The sequence below is a fragment of the Mycteria americana genome, chromosome 1 (genome assembly GCF_035582795.1).
Source record: "Mycteria americana isolate JAX WOST 10 ecotype Jacksonville Zoo and Gardens chromosome 1, USCA_MyAme_1.0, whole genome shotgun sequence".
NCBI classification, from domain to species: Eukaryota; Metazoa; Chordata; class Aves; order Ciconiiformes; family Ciconiidae; genus Mycteria; species Mycteria americana.
This window is the reverse complement of record NC_134365.1, coordinates 187,793,593-187,811,395: the sequence shown is the minus strand read 5'-3', so window position 1 is coordinate 187,811,395 and position 17,803 is coordinate 187,793,593. Positions and strand designations below refer to the sequence as shown.

At 47.6% G+C, this 17,803-nt stretch overlaps 1 protein-coding gene across 1 annotated transcript; it reads right to left on the bottom strand.

Annotated features, from left to right (window-relative positions):
* Positions 1 to 238: 238 nt before the first annotated feature.
* On the bottom strand, positions 239 to 13,253 carry CNMD (chondromodulin). Its single transcript, XM_075491983.1, has 7 exons — positions 13,182 to 13,253; positions 12,564 to 12,698; positions 9,936 to 10,076; positions 7,173 to 7,286; positions 4,281 to 4,434; positions 2,856 to 3,058; positions 239 to 454 (listed from the first exon to the last, which is right to left on the bottom strand). Exons 1-7 carry the CDS (start codon positions 13,251 to 13,253, stop codon positions 239 to 241), a joined length of 1,035 nt encoding a protein of 344 aa, XP_075348098.1.
* Positions 13,254 to 17,803: the final 4,550 nt, after the last annotated feature.

Below are 17,803 nucleotides of genomic sequence, written 5' to 3'. Positions count from 1 at the left end.
GGGATGTCTTAGTTTTTGAATTCAGTAAGTGCTAGTATACCCTTGTCATTTGTAAAGCTAATGGAATATTAACTTAAGATTTTTATTTACAGTTAGAATATCTGACCTTGCTTTTGGTGCAGTAACACACGCTTTGATTTAAAAGCCAGGATTGGTACTGCTGCTTTGGTTGTAGTCTTTTACCAGTTTGTCGTCATTGCATTTCTGCTTATTTTGTCAAGGCTCTGATTGCTTTTTCTCACACAACACCCATGATACGAGCAACCCACCAGCTGCAGGGCATGATGATTCGGCAGGCGGTACGACAGCCTTGGTAGTTGTAAGGCCATGGGTAGTAGCCCATGAGAGGCTCGCAAATTCTCTGGCACTGTGTGTAACTTCGTCTGCATTCAATGCAGCACACGCCTAGGTGATCCAGCATGGGGTCAAAAGCCATCCCTTCACCTTCCAGTTGCTGAAATGTAAAATATTAAATGTCATCCCAGTGCCCTTGTTCTCGGAGAATGTAGAATATACCTATGATCTTGTTAACCCTACAAAGGGTAAAAACTGCAATCGTGGTCCCGTTGAAGTTACCAAAACTCCCACTAACTGACCCATGCATCTTGCTTTATTTATTTATTTATTATTTTTCTTCTGTCTTGCTCTGTTTGCTGGAAGTGTAGAATTGGTGCAATCACCCGTGTAAAATAGAAAGAAACAACAGGGAGCTCTGACTTCATTTTTCTTCTACAGACCTTGTAAAGATCCAGCAGAAGTAAACTCCCAAGTTTTAAATATTAGTGATGGAAAAGATTTCAAGACAGTTATCTGGGTCTTTTATGTAAATGACAATGTCTGCAGTGTATGCTGTGTTTTTAATGTTTTGTTTTAATTTTTTGTATCTTAATGCTTTTTACAGCATTCCCAGGAAACTATTCAGTAAGCTATTACCCTGCAGTTTTCTGAATATTTCTCCCGTGTCTTTCAGTCTGCTTTTTTTTCCCCTTCGCCACACCTAGGTGCATTGTGGACAGTGAGAATTCTGCCTGTTCTGTATCTGACAATACAGAGTTACATGGAGCAAGGCATGCATAAAATACGTAAAAGCAGGCTCTTGCTACTGCCTTCACCCTTCAAAATTCTTTTCCTCCTTCCTGGGAAAAAAGTAACCTGGATATTCTGCTTTTTGAAACTCATTTGTTATTTTCCAATTGGTGGTGTTTCAAGAAAAGGCAGCAGCAAAGAGCAAATGCCGGAATAACACTTAGCTTTTTACCTGAGCATTTTTCGTTCAGAAAACTAGCAGCACACTGAAAATGTGAGGCACAGAAAGGTGCCATCTCTTGTCTGGACTTGTACAGGACACTAGTGACAGCCTGGTGTCATTCGGGCCCCCAGCAACCCGTTCCCAGCCCCGAGAGCAGGGAGGGTGTCCCTTCCTTGGGCAGGATTCATCATCCTTGAATTCGGATACCTGCAGTGTGACCTGAGCTCATTGTCCAGACTCCACTCATAGAGGGTGAAGAGGAATACCTCTAGGGAGGATTCATTTCATCCTACAGAAAAGACCTACAGTATAATTAATGGTCCTTTTGAATCGAATGAATCGGTCTCTAAAGAAAGCTTGGATGTAGGCATCTACGCAGGAACTGTTAGTGAAGGTGAATCCCGCTCTGCAGGCTGCGGGAAGTCTGGTGACCATATCTGACTGGACCTTCTCCATTTGGCCCAGGGGCCCTCTGGCTGGAAGAACGGACCTGTGGCAGTTGTTCTGCCGCTGCCCTCCAGAGACAGGGCAGCTCAGACCCCGTGGACGCGGTCACGTTAGTAGCTGTGAGGAAAAGTTACATTCCAGTGCCGCTGCTGTTTTACTGACCTCGTGAGAGAGTCGATTTAGATCCACTTTATTTGGAGTGATTAAGTTTAATTAAGGGATGTCAACTCGGCAGAACGCTGTCACAGTATAATGATCTCCTGCTGTTGCATAAATGTCAACTCGAAGCTGGGACTTATTTCCAAAGCAGGAGGCATTTATCTTGTGACAGTGTTGTATTAAAATGACTTACTCCTGCTGCACCAAATGGTGGGTGTAAATTGTCTGGCGCTGGTGCAGTAGACTGGAAGGTGCCTACTGTACAGTCGGTTTTCCTGCAGCGCGGCAAAGTTGTTGGGAGACATCGGGGCGGCTCCTGTGCTCTTTCTGTGGGCTGCTTCGTCTCGAAGAGCGAGAACAAGTTTTGCGATAGTCATCCTCCACCCACTGTTGCTGTCTCTAAACAGTTTCTCCTCTGTGAATTGCTTGCTAGACTAGGGCCATTTACTCTGCTAGAGAAGAGGCTGAGAAAACAGATTTATTTGGCCTAACCCTAATCTCTTTGCAACCAGGCGCTACTACTGCTTTCCTCTGTAGTAGTCACTTCTGATGCTAATTTCTATTTGAGGGCAAAGTATGTTTCTAGCTACTGGACTCTCTCTTTACATTGTCAGTAAATAATGGGGATCAGCTGGCTGATCAAGAGCAGCTTTGGTTTGTTTTCAGGTGGTGCTATACTTGTTGGATCTCTCTAGTGCTGCTTCCGTATGGACCTGAACCCTGAAAAGCAACTTGGCATCAACTTGCATTAATCTTGCCACCTCAAGCACTTGTGCTTGATTCAGATGGAAGTCTAATGAAAACTGGGGTGAGGGAGGGTGAAGAGGACAAGGGAAGACTTTTTTGAACTTCTTAGGTGTTCCACAAGTCTGTAATTTTGGAGAAAAGCTAAACAGGCAAAGATTGCACAAATTAAAAAAAGGACAAACCCCACATCACCGTTATTACCTGTCCACAACAGTCTTGGGATCTGAAAGAAGATAACAGTGCAAATACTTACATTATATGGGTTGTCTGGATTAAGTGTTTGATCAGTTTCTTGTCCCACTGGCCTGGTTTCATTAGACTGGCGATCAAGCTCTTGGGTCAGCTGTGTGGTGGGCAACCTGGTATTTACTTCTTCAGTAGCAGCTTCCAAGTCTTCCATATCAAAGTTTGATTCTGATTGGCGTTTGTTTCTCTTCATTTCTCTCCTTTGGTTATCTGAAAAAATAATCACGGGAGGATAATCTTATCTTCAGTGTGTCCTTGTATTTATCCATACATTATCTAAGGTTTCAGTGATTTCCTTAAATATTAAAAAAGGGCAGGGGGAGGCAGAGGGAAAGATGAAATTCTGTGGTGGCAAACTTGATGAGCATCCACATGGGAGCTGCTTGCCTTCCTCTGCTGTATCTGCAGCCAGTGTCAATCCAAAGGGGTATGAGATTGCCTTCCCCCCCCCTTGAAGCACAACGGGTGTGAGGAGGTGCTTTTTGACCCACTGTGTCGTCACTGATGTTAACTCAGCAGCAGTTGCCAGCACTAGCAAGACCAGTCATATACATCTAATTTTTTTAAAGTGCTTTTGTGACAGACTGGTGCCTTGCTCCCAAGGGCAGCTGGTGAGCCTGGTGGAAACAGCTTCTGGACTGCTTTGATACTGCTCTTTTGCCCAGTGGCATATGAAAGCTCATGAGAAACATGGAAAATATTGGCAATTTGGATCCACAGGTGCTCTAAAATGTAATTATTTTTTTTTCCTCTTTTAGTGTTCTGATATTAACTGGACCAAGGAGGAGTAAATTTTTCAAGCCTTCTCCTTTTCTTCCAAGCCTGGAAGTTACCTGGAGAAGTTGCTATCTCCCTGGTGACTCCCAGACACCCTTGCTAAGCTTGGCTCTGGGTGAGAGGAGTACTTCAGTTCTAGGACCACCTCCAGGACCTCATAAACTTCACCTACCAGTTGCCTAGCTGAAGTATCTTGTCCCTCCACTCCAGCGAAATCCTCTGGAGAAGCAAGGTGGGAAACAGGACAGGTTATGCCAGATCAGGAGTTTGATGTTCCCCAATTACTGGCCAGGTACAGTATTCCTGCTACCTGGTGTCAGCTGCCTGAAAATTTTGGAGGCTAGTTTAAGCTGTTGTCTTGTCCTTCTGTAGAAGGAGGCCGACCTCTCTGGCAATGCTTCATCTCACAGCAAGTCACTTGTGTTGGCTGTATAACTAGTCTGAGGAAATGCAGGTATGGAAGACCAAATGTCTAGGTAAGTGTGGATGGACTCCAAACCCACAGTCTCGGCACCAACCCACGAGGGCTTGGGAAGACAGGCTGGGAAGGATCCTTGTTTCCCTGATGTGCAAGTCTTGGTGGCAAAACTGATTTGGGGGAAGGTGTTTAGATGAAGGGAGGGATAACATACTTTTCAAACACAAGAAGTGTTACCTTTGGGATATGTTGGTCGAAGCCAGAAAATTGGAAGATCCCCACAAAGCTCTAAAATTTTGGGGCTTAGGAAACTGTTATGCTTGATAGGCTCGTCTGCAGCAACCCAGATAAGGGAGTTTTCATCAAATCTCACAGGCATGATTTCATCTTCCTGCAAATAGAAGAGCATAAATCCTTTGCTAGCTCAGTGAACAGTCATGTGCCTGCTTGCTGTTAATTCTTGAGCATCAAACTGTATAATCATCTGCGGCAGCTAATACCAAGCATTCTTGTATTTCATGGATGTGAACTGATTGTACTGAGCCAAAGCCTGGGTAAAGGTTGCCATCACTGAAATGAATGGCAAAACTTCTGTCAGCTTTCCTGTGGTGAAGATTTCACCTGTCTCCCTCTTGGAAGGCTTTTGCCCCATGTACAAGGACTAGATGTTGGAGATCTTTCAGCCCAAAGCGCCAGATTTTCAGGTGGTAAAAACTGAAGATTTACTACCTTCAGCAGAGCAGCAATGAAATACGCCAGCTAAAAACAAGACCCTAATCTTTTATCGTGCTTTGTTCTCATTTAATGTACTCCCAAGAGATAACTATATTTACAATAGGGGGGAAAAAAAAAATCTTGTTCAAAAGTTTTAGAGAGGATTATAGCTTGAGAACTGCTCCAGCTTCCAGTTTTAAGTCAACGTGATCGGTCTGATTAAAGGTCTCGTTTGGTAAAAGCAATTCAATTGACCAAAAGCTTGAAGTGCGAGTTAAAGGAGCCTGCCTTTTTGAAGTGTACCCTGCAGGTTTTTGGTTCATTTCTTCAAAGTAATGTAGGAAAATGCCAGTGATTGATTCTTTAAAGTTGTTAGTTCAAAGTATTATTTTACATAAAATGTGTAAGTATTTTATAGCAACAGTGAAATATTAAAAGAAAACCAACTTGTGAATCATGAAAAACAGTATGATTTCAAAGTTAAAATTCTAAATCGCTTCCATAAAAGTCATCAAAACTTGTTATATAAACTGACTAGATCAATTTATTCCGTTGAGTTGCTGTTCCTTTAATGTGTTTATTGATTTCTTTTGTAGGTCTCAAGTCATTTAAGTTCACTATCCAATCTGTCTAGTGAGAAGTGTTCTTTATTTATATTCTCCCACTTAAGCTTTTATCAGCATTAGAAATATCTGAATCTAGTTTTCAGAAATAAAAATATCCTTTGTTTCTGTTTGAGGTGATCCTGACTTGTGAGGAGGCAGAGTTTGGGTATCCATAAAAGCTTATTTTAATCAACCATTTTTATAGGCAGTGTTGGTTATGATACGTGTTGTAAGAAAATGGCATACGCATAGCTTCTCCTAAATACATGTGTATCGGAGAGGGGACTTGCTCTAGAAAAATAAATACTACTTTGCCATTCCTGTCGTACATCTAACCTGGAAAGTCGAGCAACAGGGAAAGGTTAATGTCCCAATGGTAGCACTAAATCGGCTGCCTCTTTTGGCCTCAGTGCATACGATTTATTGCAGTGGTTGTGTTGGTGATGCATCTTTGGAGAAGACGCACAGAAAACGGGACAAGGAAAGAGGTTTACTGTAGCCAGGTAGAAGATTAGAAACAACTTTTTGACTATTTTAGGATAATGTCTTCAGGACTGTGACTTATTCTTACAAAAAGATGAAAAATTGAAACCTTGACTTTAGGCAATAGTGCTAATGAAGCCAAGAAGCCCAGCCTGCCTTTAAAATAAGGCAAGACGGGAAAGATCTAGGTCTCTGCCTGGAATTTGGGCAAGATGTCTTTTCCATCATGGGGAAAATCCCACCAACTTCAGGGGACTTTAACATTGCTGGTGCCTTGCTGGTTGGATTGAGAGAGACCTTTTTTCTCTTCAAAGTAGATTTTCAGTAATCACAGCACCGTTGCAGGTAGGCGCAGCCTTAATGGTGCGCCTCTCCCAGCTAATTGTATTCTGCTTTTATTTTCTCGGGAGCGGAGCAAACCCAGGGAAAGGTGTTGTGGATCTCCTGTGCGCTCCTGCCGGTGGCTGAGCCCCTACCAGCATCCAGGCTCGGCCGAACTCGAGTCGCTGGAGCCACTCTTGTGTAAGCAATGGGTTTGGGGGTCTGAGCTCTGGGAAACTCAGGCTTTGCGTACCCAAAGTTACAGGCTTTTTTACAAATGTGAGGTACGGAGAGGTTTTGGCGGTATCTGGGTGACAACTGCAGCTTTTGTGGTGGTTGCGATGCAGATTCCATGAAATTTAGTTAACATGATGTCCTAAAATGGAGTCTGATGCAGTTTAAGAAGGCAAATTCTTAATTTTTTTTTAACTATTATTTCTTCTGAGTTAGCTGAGTGTTTACAATAATGTTTTCCACAATTCCCCTTTATTGACTGTTTCAGAGGCCTGGAGTGATGGAGTCCCTGCTTCTGCTCAAGAGTGTTGATAGAAATCTGGGACCTACCACAATCCCTCTTTGCTTTGACTAAAGCAGCTGCTTCTTCTGTGCTCTCCCTTCCAGCCTTGTGCGTGCACAGCCTGATCTCAGGCAGATATGCTTGTCATTGAGGTCTCCGATGGATCTGCTAGACGTTGATCTCTGGCTTCCCGCACGCCCCTGGACGCAGCTTAATAAGTACATCTCTGGCACCAGTCTTGCTTTTCTTACCTTTCAGGGACCCCTTGCAATCGGTCAGTGACCCCTCAACTCTCCACAGATGACTGCTCGTTGCAGGGGGGTTGGACTAGATGACTTCAAAGGTCCCTTCCAACCCAAACCATTTTATGATTCTATGACTTCTTCAGTGGTTTTTGTACGTCATTTTTATTGGTATTTAAATACCCCTTTAAGTCCCTCTCCATACAAAGATTTGTGTTAAAAGAAAAAAAAAAAAATTACCCCTTACCAGCTCAGATGAGAGGCTCGCTTTAGTCATAGCATCAACTTCGGGGACGTGAGCTTTTGGCTGAGCTTTGATGTAACACTTTTCTCCTTCAGCAAAACGGATTCCAGTTATGCCCTGCAAAAGCAGACGGCAGGGGGTTGTGCGCAGCCCTCCAGCTCCCCACCACCCCCAAGAAAAAGTGCTTGAGCTCTGCTGAAATTGCCACTGAATTTTTAGTCTGAAGGTTGAATCTTATTTAAAAACAGATGCAATAAAACACGCTTCCCTCATCATTTTAGCGTTATGGTTTTGGTCAAATGGGTCTAGAAGTTTTCACTTGATGTCTGAAAGATGGGGGTGTTTTATATAAGCGCTTCCATGGCTGCTGTAGGCTACTTGAAGTAGCTCTGTTAAGGAATTAGTTGACACGATTTCAACCGTAACTTAGCACCTAACGTAGGCAGCTTTGAAATTGTGTTAGCTGGCGGTGCGGTACCCTTATGACACAGACTTACAAAAATAGGGGGCAGCTTGGTCCAATTCCTACACCTAAGTGGCTGTGACAGCAAGGGGAAGCTCGTGACGGGGAATTTGGTGCAGAAATCTGTGTGTGGGTCTTCCTTCGTCTGGCCTATGAGGGTGAAATGCAGTTGCTTAAACATGGATGCCTAGTTTTAAGCAAGAGGAGGGTATTCCAGCAGCTCCAGAGGGCTGCAGGTCTCCTGCAAGTCCAGGGTTGTATCTGCCAGCTATGTGCCAGCACCGTGGGCACCAACATTTGGGCAGGGGAACCTTGTCTGTAGTTTCTATGTTTCTGCTGTAGGTTTTTGGGTACTCATGAGAGCTCTCTTTTACATTATGAATTTAGATACCTCATTGTAGATGGCAAAATGTCTGGTTTTTTCATAGGGTTGTACAAACTCTGTTCAACCACCTAAATATAATTATCTAGTGCCATTTGAGGTGTGCTGGTTTTCTGCCTTAGCTTCTACCTACCAGGACAGGGGGAGCATGAGTGTCTTCATGACCCCTCTCATCTGCCTCGTACAGGCACCACAGATGCCTTAGGCACCTAGTGCAGCTTGAGATGGGTGGTACTGAGGCATCTGAGTCTCATCCTGTGTGCCTGCAAGTCCCGTCCAGTTGGACAGACACCCGTCAAAACAAAATGACTAATTCTAAAGCAGTGAGAGAGGGGATGGCGATGCAGGGATGAGTGCACAAGGGAATGAGACTTTGTGGCGCACTGAGTGTGCTAGGAGCATCCTAATACTGCCAAATCCAGGTCTTCACCGACCATGCAACCGTTCGAGCAGTGCCAGTCAATCCAAAGCTGCTAACGTAAATACTTGGCCGTTGGAAGCGCATCTCTTCAATTTCCTTCTCCTTTATGTGCGTTCTTGGCTGAAACCCCAACTGGCAGCATCCCTTTGCTCTTGCTGAGCCTGTCCCTGGCCCTCTGTCATTAGAAGTGAGCACCGTCCCTGGGAGGTGCCTGTAGCTGGCTGGTGTTGGGAGCTGATTTCTGACCCGGTTGCGACAGGCGGTAGCTTGCCAGCAGCGCGCACGGAGGCAATGTGAATTCAGCATCTCTCCAGTGGGCTGATGCTTTTGTGCAGATGTGGAATGGTGAAGGCAAATGAGAAGAGCTTGTTGTGGGTGCTCTTATTCAGCTGCTAATAATGTTGCTATGGTGATGTTAAGAGGAGTTTCATAAAGGCTGAGCCACAGTTGTCGGGAAAGTTGGGGTCCTGGGTCTCCTGGCATGAATTTGTTTGTGCTTGCTGAGAAGCCAAGGAGCTGAATTTCCTCAGCTTTCTAGATTCAGCAAGAGGCTCCAGAAGCCCTGGGCAAGTCTTCCTGGCAGCAGCGCCTTTATTTTAAGTGCTGTTTTGACTTACAGAGAACTTAGCTCTGAAGTTGAGTGTTTTGCACCTGAGAACATTAATTGCAGGATCTGGGCCCTCTAAATAGGTTTCTGCAACATCATATGGATGTGCCTTTAGTAGCTCGGAGGTGGTACAGCTCCGTGAACCACTCCAGGTGAGCTGCTGAGCTCTGCTGAGATACGGCATCTGTTAGTCCAGGCTCTGTGCTGAGCAGCCACAGCCAAGTTGTTGGGGTACCCAAATGTGTTTCCTGTCAGCCCAAGTGGCTCAGGCACCGTGTTTGGTGCACGGATGCATAAGCTATGCTAAATGTCTCCATCCTCTCCCCTGGGGATGAACCCAGGCCAAGCCATGGAGAGCAGCTCCCATCCTTGATCTCGGGGCAGAGCAAGCTGCCCGGGTCCTGTGCTGTAGAGTGGTCTCTCCTTGGTGTCTGCTTGGCTTACTGTGTTGACCCTATGCTCCTAAAATGGTGATGTTTTGGGGAGGGGGAGGTGGTTTTTCCAGTTCAAATCATATGAAATCATGCAGGGGCTGTGCCATAGCCTGCCAGAACATTTTTCTAGCAAGACCCCAAGGGCAGATGTTGTAGCTCTGTTCAATGGTTTGAAAATGCAAAGTGTTACGTGGAGCCAAACCTGATGCACCCTAACCCATACTGCTTCCCGGAGTGGGACCTGGCATGGCCTATCCCCAAAACACACTGGGACTTTGTTTTGGAGAAGGCTGCCTGTCTCGCTGTGAAATCAAGCTGGGAGAGCAAAGATGTTTGTGTGGGTAGTTGGGGGGGTGGAACCTGAGACCAAGTGGGGCAGAGAAGTCGGGGCAGGGCAGGCTATCCTTAGAGTCCAGCGCTGGAGCATGTTAGATGAAAGACAAGGGTGGTGGTACTTACAATCTGAAAATCATGAACTTCAACAGCCTCTTCACTCCCACTTCCTGTTTTGAATGTCTCTAAGTTGTTTCCAGCATCTATTTCCATCGATCCATCTTGTACTTTTCCATTAATGCTCATAGTATAGTGAACATTGTACACCTGGAATCGATAAAAGAGCAGTAGCACATGTCAGTAATTGCTTATTGCCTTCCTTCTACACCAGGCGATGGGTCAATCTGACTGTCGTATCCCTATTCAGCTCCTAACTTTTATTTCTGTAGGTATTTGATAACCCTCCAACAATCACCACCACCCTACTGCAACACTTCACGGTCGGGGCAGGCTGGCAGAGGAGCAGGTTGCCCAGGGAAGTTGTGCAGGCTCCATCCTTGGAGGATTTCAAGGCCCAACTGGATAAAGCCCTGAGCAACCTTCTCTGACCCCACAGCTGTCCCTGCTCTGAGCAGCAGGTAGGACTAGAGACCTCCTAAGGTGCCTCCTCCAGGGCTGCACACATATCTATTAGTACTGACAGTTTTACTTCAAAAGCAATGTGGGATGAGTCCACATCCAGGCTCATTCTGACTTAAAAACCTTCTTCTAGGTCATATTTTAGGAATCGCTTCTTATGCTGGCGTGATTCCCAAAGGAGAGCAGGAGCAAACATCCTACTCTGAAGGAGACCAACCCCTATTTATCTCTTGGGATGTTCTGCTGAGCCACAGGAAAATGAGTTCCTCTTGAATATGAACATGTTTCTCAGCTTGTAATGGATGTGAACTTTGTTTAAATTGCATGTGAAGTTGTATAGACTTGTATTTTCCTTGTCAGCGTATTTGCTCTTATCCTATTTTCAATGAGGAAAGCTGCAGTGTGGTTTGTGTTTGCTGGAGGACCACGATCCGTGGAGGGGGTTTTCGATGCTCTTGTGCAGTTCTGCTAAAAGTGCTGCACAAGCAGTTTACTTTGGGTCTTAAAAAAGCCTTACAGCATTTTAATGAAAAATTTACACTGACAGCTAGAGATAAATTTCTTCTTCTCTCACCTTCGCTCAGTAAAGTCTAAGGTGCTAAAGATTTATGGTTCCCTAGTTATACAGATTCAGTCCCATATTCTCCACTGTCTAGGACTCCTGTTGAACGTGGTCCAGAAAACCAGACCAAAGCACGTGGTCTCCTCTGCTAGGGGCTGAGCTAGAATTGAGACTGTTACCCCTGTCAATTACGGGAGAATTTAAAGATTTAAAATAAAAATAAAAAAATTTAAGGCAATTTTTAAATTATGAATGCCCCTAAATGTATTTTTTTCCAGTTGCTTTCTAAACATTTGGAAATCAAATGTAGCTTTCAGAGTTATTTTTCGAAGCTGCCTTCAAACTCAAAGCTTTCCCACTGTCTTCACCTGGAGATCAAGTTCGAAGCTTAATGACAACTATGGATGTGACGCATTTTGCAAAGCAGAATTTAGATGATGGGAGCAATAGAAAAAGGGCAACTTTGTCCTGTACTCTGCAAATGCACCCGCCCGGTCAGAACTGCGTGGGCCGTGCCCCCTCCCTGCCTACCTGCCCATTGGGGTCCCTCTCCCTTTTCAAAAGCCTAGAGAAGCAGATGGCTCTTACAGCACGTCCTGGAGGTCAGCAGCGTGTCCTGCCTTTTTGGTGTAAACCCTTGTACTTTCTTTCTGATTATCTGAATTATCCCTACGTGCACAGGCGTATCTCAGAGGGGGACCTCTGCTCTGGCTGCTGGGATTCGCACAAGGCTCTCTTTGACGGGGAGTGGCGCGTGGCTGGAGGCGGCACAAAACTTCCAAAGTAAACTCATAGATACTAATTGCATTTATGGAGCAAGTTACATTCAAATGCGTACCATCATGTTTCAAAATATGTTTTAAACCACAATCTTGTGTAAATACAAAGAAAAGTTAATATATAAACATGTTCTAATGCTCTGAAGTTTGGTTCTTAAACAGACCAGCAGCTTCTCACTTTTGTTCAGGATTCTTCATGTACCCCAGAAACTGTAAATAATAGAACTTACATGACTTTAAAAATTGTTCTACAGCTGCTAACCATAAATGCCGATGTGTGCGCACAATCATATAAACCACCAGAGTGAAATAATGGTGCCTATTAGTGGGTTAAATATAGCATTACATATTTGAGGGTCCAGGTAGAATCTGGACCAAGAATGCAGATGATGTGAAAAAGGAATTTACGTGTTTCAATGCTTTTTTTGTCCTGGGAGCTGGAGTTTGCCCAGGATGTGAATCCCCGAGGACCTGTTGGGGTTTGAGTTTGCTGAGGATTTGCGAGCAGAAATCAATGTAGCGTCTGTGCTCTCAAAGATACGTTTCATGTTCCTTAAGAAATGTGCTTCCAGGAGCCTCCATCCAAACAGCCAGTAAAGATAATGATTAGGGGGTTGTTTTTTAAGGTTTGGGTTTGTTTGGTTTTTGTTTTTTTGTTTTTTTGTTGGTTTTTTTTTTTTTTAAAGCACGGAGAAAATAAAGATCTGCTTAAAGACCTCTTTATCGACCTCGCAAGAAAAGTTGCCAGCCTGTGCCTCTCCTTGCAGGAAACCGGCTCAAACCCCTGCTCCCTGTGCGGGTGTGCTTCCAGGCTGGGCGGCCGCCCGCGCTCACCTGCCGCTCGGTGGCTTTCCAGAAGTAGAAGGCGCCGATGGCCCCGGCCAGCAGCAGGAGGGCTCCGGCGATCAGCACCGCGGCCCCCGCCTTCAGCAGCCGCCCCGGCCCGGGCGCCGCCGCCGCCGCGTACGCCTGCGGAGAGCGCGGTGCGGGCTGCGGGCAGGACCCCGGCCGGCAGGGACCCCGCTCCGCCGCGCCCCGGTCCTGACCTGACCCGGCCCGTTCGGTCCCGACCCGACCCGACCCATCCTGATCCGACCCCATTACGATCCGTTCGGTCCTGATCCCATCCCTCCCGACCCATCCTGATCCCACCCGATTACGATCCTTTCGGTCCCGACCCGACCCATCTTGATCCGACCCGACCTGACCCATCCTGATCCGACCCCATTACGATCCATTCGGTCCCGATCCCATCCCTCCCGACCCGACCCGACCCGACCCGTCCCGACCCATCCCATTCCATCCGGTCCCGTCCCGTCCCGACCTGTTCGATCCCGACCTCGACCCGACCCGCTCGGTCCCGTCCCGCCCATCCCGACCCGACCTGTTCTGTCGCCATTCATCCCGACCCGGCCCGGCCCGGCCCGCCCGGTGCCGCCCGGCAGCACTCACGGGGGGCAGGCACTGCTCCACATCGTCGGGCCCCGCGCGGGCGATGGGCACCTTCTCGGAGCCCTCTGCCATGGCTGCCGCGACAGGGAGAGCTGCCACGGGCTCCGCCGCCGCCCCGCTCCCGGCCCCGGCCCCAGCCCCGGCCCCGACGGGGGCAGCACCGCCCCGGCCCGCCCCGGCCCCGGCCGGCGGGGAGGCGGCACCGCCCCGGCCCCGACGGGGGGGGCAGGACCGCCCCCCTGCCTGGGCACAGCGAGCCGCTGGAGCTGCCCCAGCAGCCGTCGGAGCTCCCCGAGGCTGTGACCCCCATCCCAGCCCCGTCCCCCCCTCACCCCCGGGGCTTGTCTGCAGCTTTGGAGATGGAGGGGTCAGGGTGGTGTAGGGATAGACACCCCCAACCCCGCATGCCACTGCGGAGAGCAGAGGTGCCCCGGCAGACAGCCGGCCGTCGTAAAAATCAGCTTTTAAAATAGAACAGCTTTTTTAACTGCGTTTCTACGCTCGCCACAGGAATTCACAGGCGCTGGAGCCGACAAGCTGCTGTTCGGTGACTGCTCTGCAGAGCACCTCGCTGCGTGGCACACGCCAACAGTCCTGGCTCCACCTGAGCCACGGGCACGGCTGGGCACAGCCTGGGAAACCAAGCAGCGAGCCCAGGCCTGGCGCAGGCTCAGTGGGGGCAATTTCGTCTTTTTGTTTAAAAAGGCCATGGATAACTTGCGACTTGACCTCTAAAGTGGACGTACCCTGGGATTTCTTCCATTTCCTCATCACTCATACTGCTCGTATGTTTTTTGAGCATCTGAAGTACAGCAGGATCACAGGGGAATTTGGGTTGGAAGGGATCTGTTTGCTCGTTCTAATATTGTACCTGGGAAGCTTAGACTCAGGGCTACAGCTGGCTATGTGTGTCTGTCCGTGTCTGTGTTTCCTTCATGTACCGTATGGACATCCTGCCTGTACAAACACGCACATGCTTGTGCCCAAGTGTGCACTCTTCGCCGCTGGAAAATAAATAGTGTAAGGGAATATCAGCCCCAACCCCTTTGGGGCTGATATTGTCAAACACAGAGCAGACTATCCTTTGTAAGGCTGGAAGCAGAGAAAAAAAAAAAAAATCAACTGCAAAAAGAGCGTGAAGGGGCAGGCTGGGTTGTGCTCTGCCCTGCCTGCCCTGCCTGCCCTGCCTGCTCAGTGGCCCAGCTCCAGTATCCCAGACAGGCAACAGCACTGGAGAGGGGGCTGTTAAACTGGGGAGACTCTGGCACGTGGGGCCCCATCTCACTCCGGAGCAGTGCCTACACTAACCAGCTCTGCAATAGCTGATTTGTTTTCAGAGTATGCATCTCCGTTTACATTTCTCTTCCCCTCTCTTCTCCATTTTGCTTATCTGGCAGGTTTAGGTCTCTTTGCTCAGTTGTTGCACAGTACTGACATGTCCCCCCTGTCTTAAACCTTCTGGGATCTTCACAGCAGAGGCCAGGCGACGACCCTGTCCCACCGCGGCTCATCCCAGCTCTGTGTGCCCCGAAGAGGCAGGTTTGGCCCTGCAGTTGATTTCCTACACTTGCCTCTCCTCTGCACCCCACTCCATAACTGCAGAAATCTTTGCCATTTCTCATGTCTAAATCCCCTCACTGATGTGACCAAGTAGCTTAAAAACCATCATCAAGCAACAACGCGAAAAGTGGACAAAACTCGGGCCCCGCTGATCACCTTGCCTCTGCGTGCTTGGGGATGAATCCCAGAGACACGATCCCCATTTTCCTTCTCTTCAACTCAAATTCATCCTTCCTGTCGATTACTGTCGTTAACGATCAGACCTAAAAGAAAAATTTGATGGGCATAGTTGCCACTGAAAATAAACACAATCGCAGCTCATTAACTCAAAAGCCAAGCCTACTGTGCAACTTCCTAAACGAGGGCATATTCTAGCCCGCTCTCGAATCACATAGTGTTGTAGGTTGGGGCTAATAATAAGATTATGATCCTCTTCATTAGCAAGTATTTTGTTACACCAAAAATCTCGTGAATGGATATGTCTATCTTGGCAAAATGTGAGAATCCCAGCCTTTGATCTCAAACCTCCATTTAGCATCACTGCTTTAAAAAGACAGATTTATTTTAAGGCCTTGTGCTCATCTCCCATGGGAAAACGTGCCAGGGAAGGAGCACTTGCCTGGGGAGAGCTGCTGCTTGCTGGGGTTCGGCTCGTTTGAGCCGCATCCCTGTGACTGAGGTGGGGGAGCAGTTGCCCCCCCATGCTGGTACCCATCTGAGCACCCAAAGGCTCCTTTCCCCAGGATGCAGGTGGAAGGACGCAGGGAGGCTGCACCATTTTGGCTAGCAAAAGGGCGGCCGAGGGCACGTTGTCGAGGAGAAGCGTTAACAAAGGCACTATCGGTGCAAGAACGAATAGGTGTAATTAATACATCCCTGCTGGATATTCGCGGAGGTACCTTCACCCCAGGTGCTGTGTGGTGAAGTGCAATATCACCCCCGGGAAGGTGAAGGATGGGGTCAGAGGGCTCGTCCCTAGCGGGAGCCTCCACCCTACCGATGGGGCAGCGGTGGCCCTGCCAGGTTTTGGCTTGGGCAGGCTCCCGCAGTCCCAAGCAATGGTGCCAGCCACAAGCCGGTCCCCAGGGATGGGGACCCGGCTGCCGGTCCTGGGCGGGCTGGGGCGTGAGCTGCATCCTGCTCGCGTGGGCAGGTGTGGGTGGGGGAACTGCTCCTTCGGGAGGGAGCCGCTCTGCCCAAACCCTGGGAGAGCAGCTGTGCAGCGTTTCCTCCTCAAATCAAGGTGCAAATCCCCTGAGTAATCCTCCAAACATATTTTTCTCCTGCAGGGAACAATCCCAGGTTTTTTTTCCCAACTCAGAGCATCGCTGCCTCTTCTTCTGTTGTTGCACAGGCAGAGGAAGAGCAGCATGAAATTTCAAGCAGACAGAAGAGAAAAAAAATGTTCCTGTTACACGGTTTGCAGCTTACCACTCTAGTTAACCCCTATGCTCATGCTTTGCCTTTTGTGTGGGCATATATCTGTGTTCCTTGGAGAGTGCAGGGAGCGCATCTTTTGCCGTTTGATTGATTAGGTGACGAGAGGAAACAGGATTTTTTTAGACAGATGCAAATCCATACAAGCAGCCCAGCATTCAGCAGCTCCAGACGCTCGCTGCGGAGCGCAAAGACAAGTGCATCAGCCAGTGTTTGCAGGGCTTAGGACAAAAAAACGTGACTTGCCTTTCACTGGCTGAATTCTTCATTTGCAATAAAGATGACGATGATATTAGTGTCTGAGCTCAGTCTCCTCTCTAAATAACATGTGTGTGCTCAGCTGGATTAAGCCAACTTCTGAGACTGGAAATCATAATAACAGTCTTTTACAGGACAGCCTTTCTGGTCATCTAATACTATTATCCTCTGGGCTGAAAAGCATTCCAGAGTACTTGGAGTGCTATGATGAATGTGAGGTTGCTTAGCTGATAGTACTGGCTTGTCTCAAGGAAGCACATTTTCTCATTATTTTTCAGTTTAAAGAAAAAGTTTAGAAGGAGAAATGGAAATATTAAAAATAAGAAGGATTTGGTGATGCTGTGCGCCTTTCTGTAAGTCTCTTGTGGTGCCTTATGCGTTTTATCTTCATTTTCTAAGCGTCCCAAATAGTTATTTGAACTCCGCGATGGCCTGAACAGAAATTCGTCAGAGCTACTGAGACCGGGCACCTGATTCACTGCTCTGCTTTTCCATGGGTCTGCAGCACCGTAACTCGGTGCTGATTCAGGTCCCACTTGACGTCTCTCCAAAATAAGCAAGGTCCTTAGAGGAAAAAGTCCTACAGAAAAAGAAGATCTTGGCTTTGGTATTTAACCCATGTCAGCCTCAGGATTTTGAGAAACTCTAAGGATTCTTGCTGGCAGTGATACCAAAGGATGAAAAACCATGTATGTATGTCATCACCACAGCTCTCGTCTCTGCGGTGACCCTGGACATTGCAGTGCCCCTGGGATGCTCGCTTTTCCTCCTCTCCCCCCTGCCCCGTGCGCAGGGTGTGCCGATGCTGTCCTCCCTTCTTTGGCCAGCAACGCGTGAAATTTCAAACAAACACCAAAACCATTGTTTTTCCTGGTAGGCTGTGAAATTCTCCCTGGAAAGTCCCGCAATATCTCTTGCTCTGATGCTACTCTCTGGAGAAGATGGGCATCCCCGTTTGCTCTGCTTGGGGTGCATCCCCAGCAGGACAGCACGGCGCAGCTGAGCTGGCCCCGCTTGAAAGGATGGCCCGGAACGGGCTTGGTCCAGCATGTTGCTCATCCCGAATCCTTCCTCTTCTCTCCTGCGGTCGGGTGAGGACATATGGCCCATCACAGTTTGCTCTTCCTCACCCCAGGACACTAAAGGCTGATTTGTTTTTCCTCAGGGCTGAATCCCACCTATCCATATGTCTTCATCTTATTCTTCTTAATTTAGCTAGTGGCTGTGCCTTCTGTTTTCCTTGAATTAAAGAATAAAATAAAATAACTAGCTGTCATTACATGCTTTCATTCCTACCTTTAACGAAGTGGTCTCTTTTGTAGCTATTCTGTGTAAATGGCTCATAGGCTACTTTCTTTCTTAACCTC

What these genes read in the sequence shown, in the direction of transcription:
- CNMD (XM_075491983.1), bottom strand. Translation starts at nt 13,253, where the DNA reads ATGGCAGAGGGCTCCGAGAAGGTGCCCATCGCCCGCGCGGGGCCCGAC. An exon ending in TGGAGCAGTGCCTGCCCCCC is followed by an intron (nt 12,699 to 13,181) that starts GTGAGTGCTGCC and finishes CGCTCTCCGCAG; the next exon opens with GCGTACGCGGCGGCGGCGGC. An exon ending in AAGTTCATGATTTTCAGATT is followed by an intron (nt 7,287 to 9,935) that starts GTAAGTACCACC and finishes CTGCTTTTGCAG; the next exon opens with GGCATAACTGGAATCCGTTT.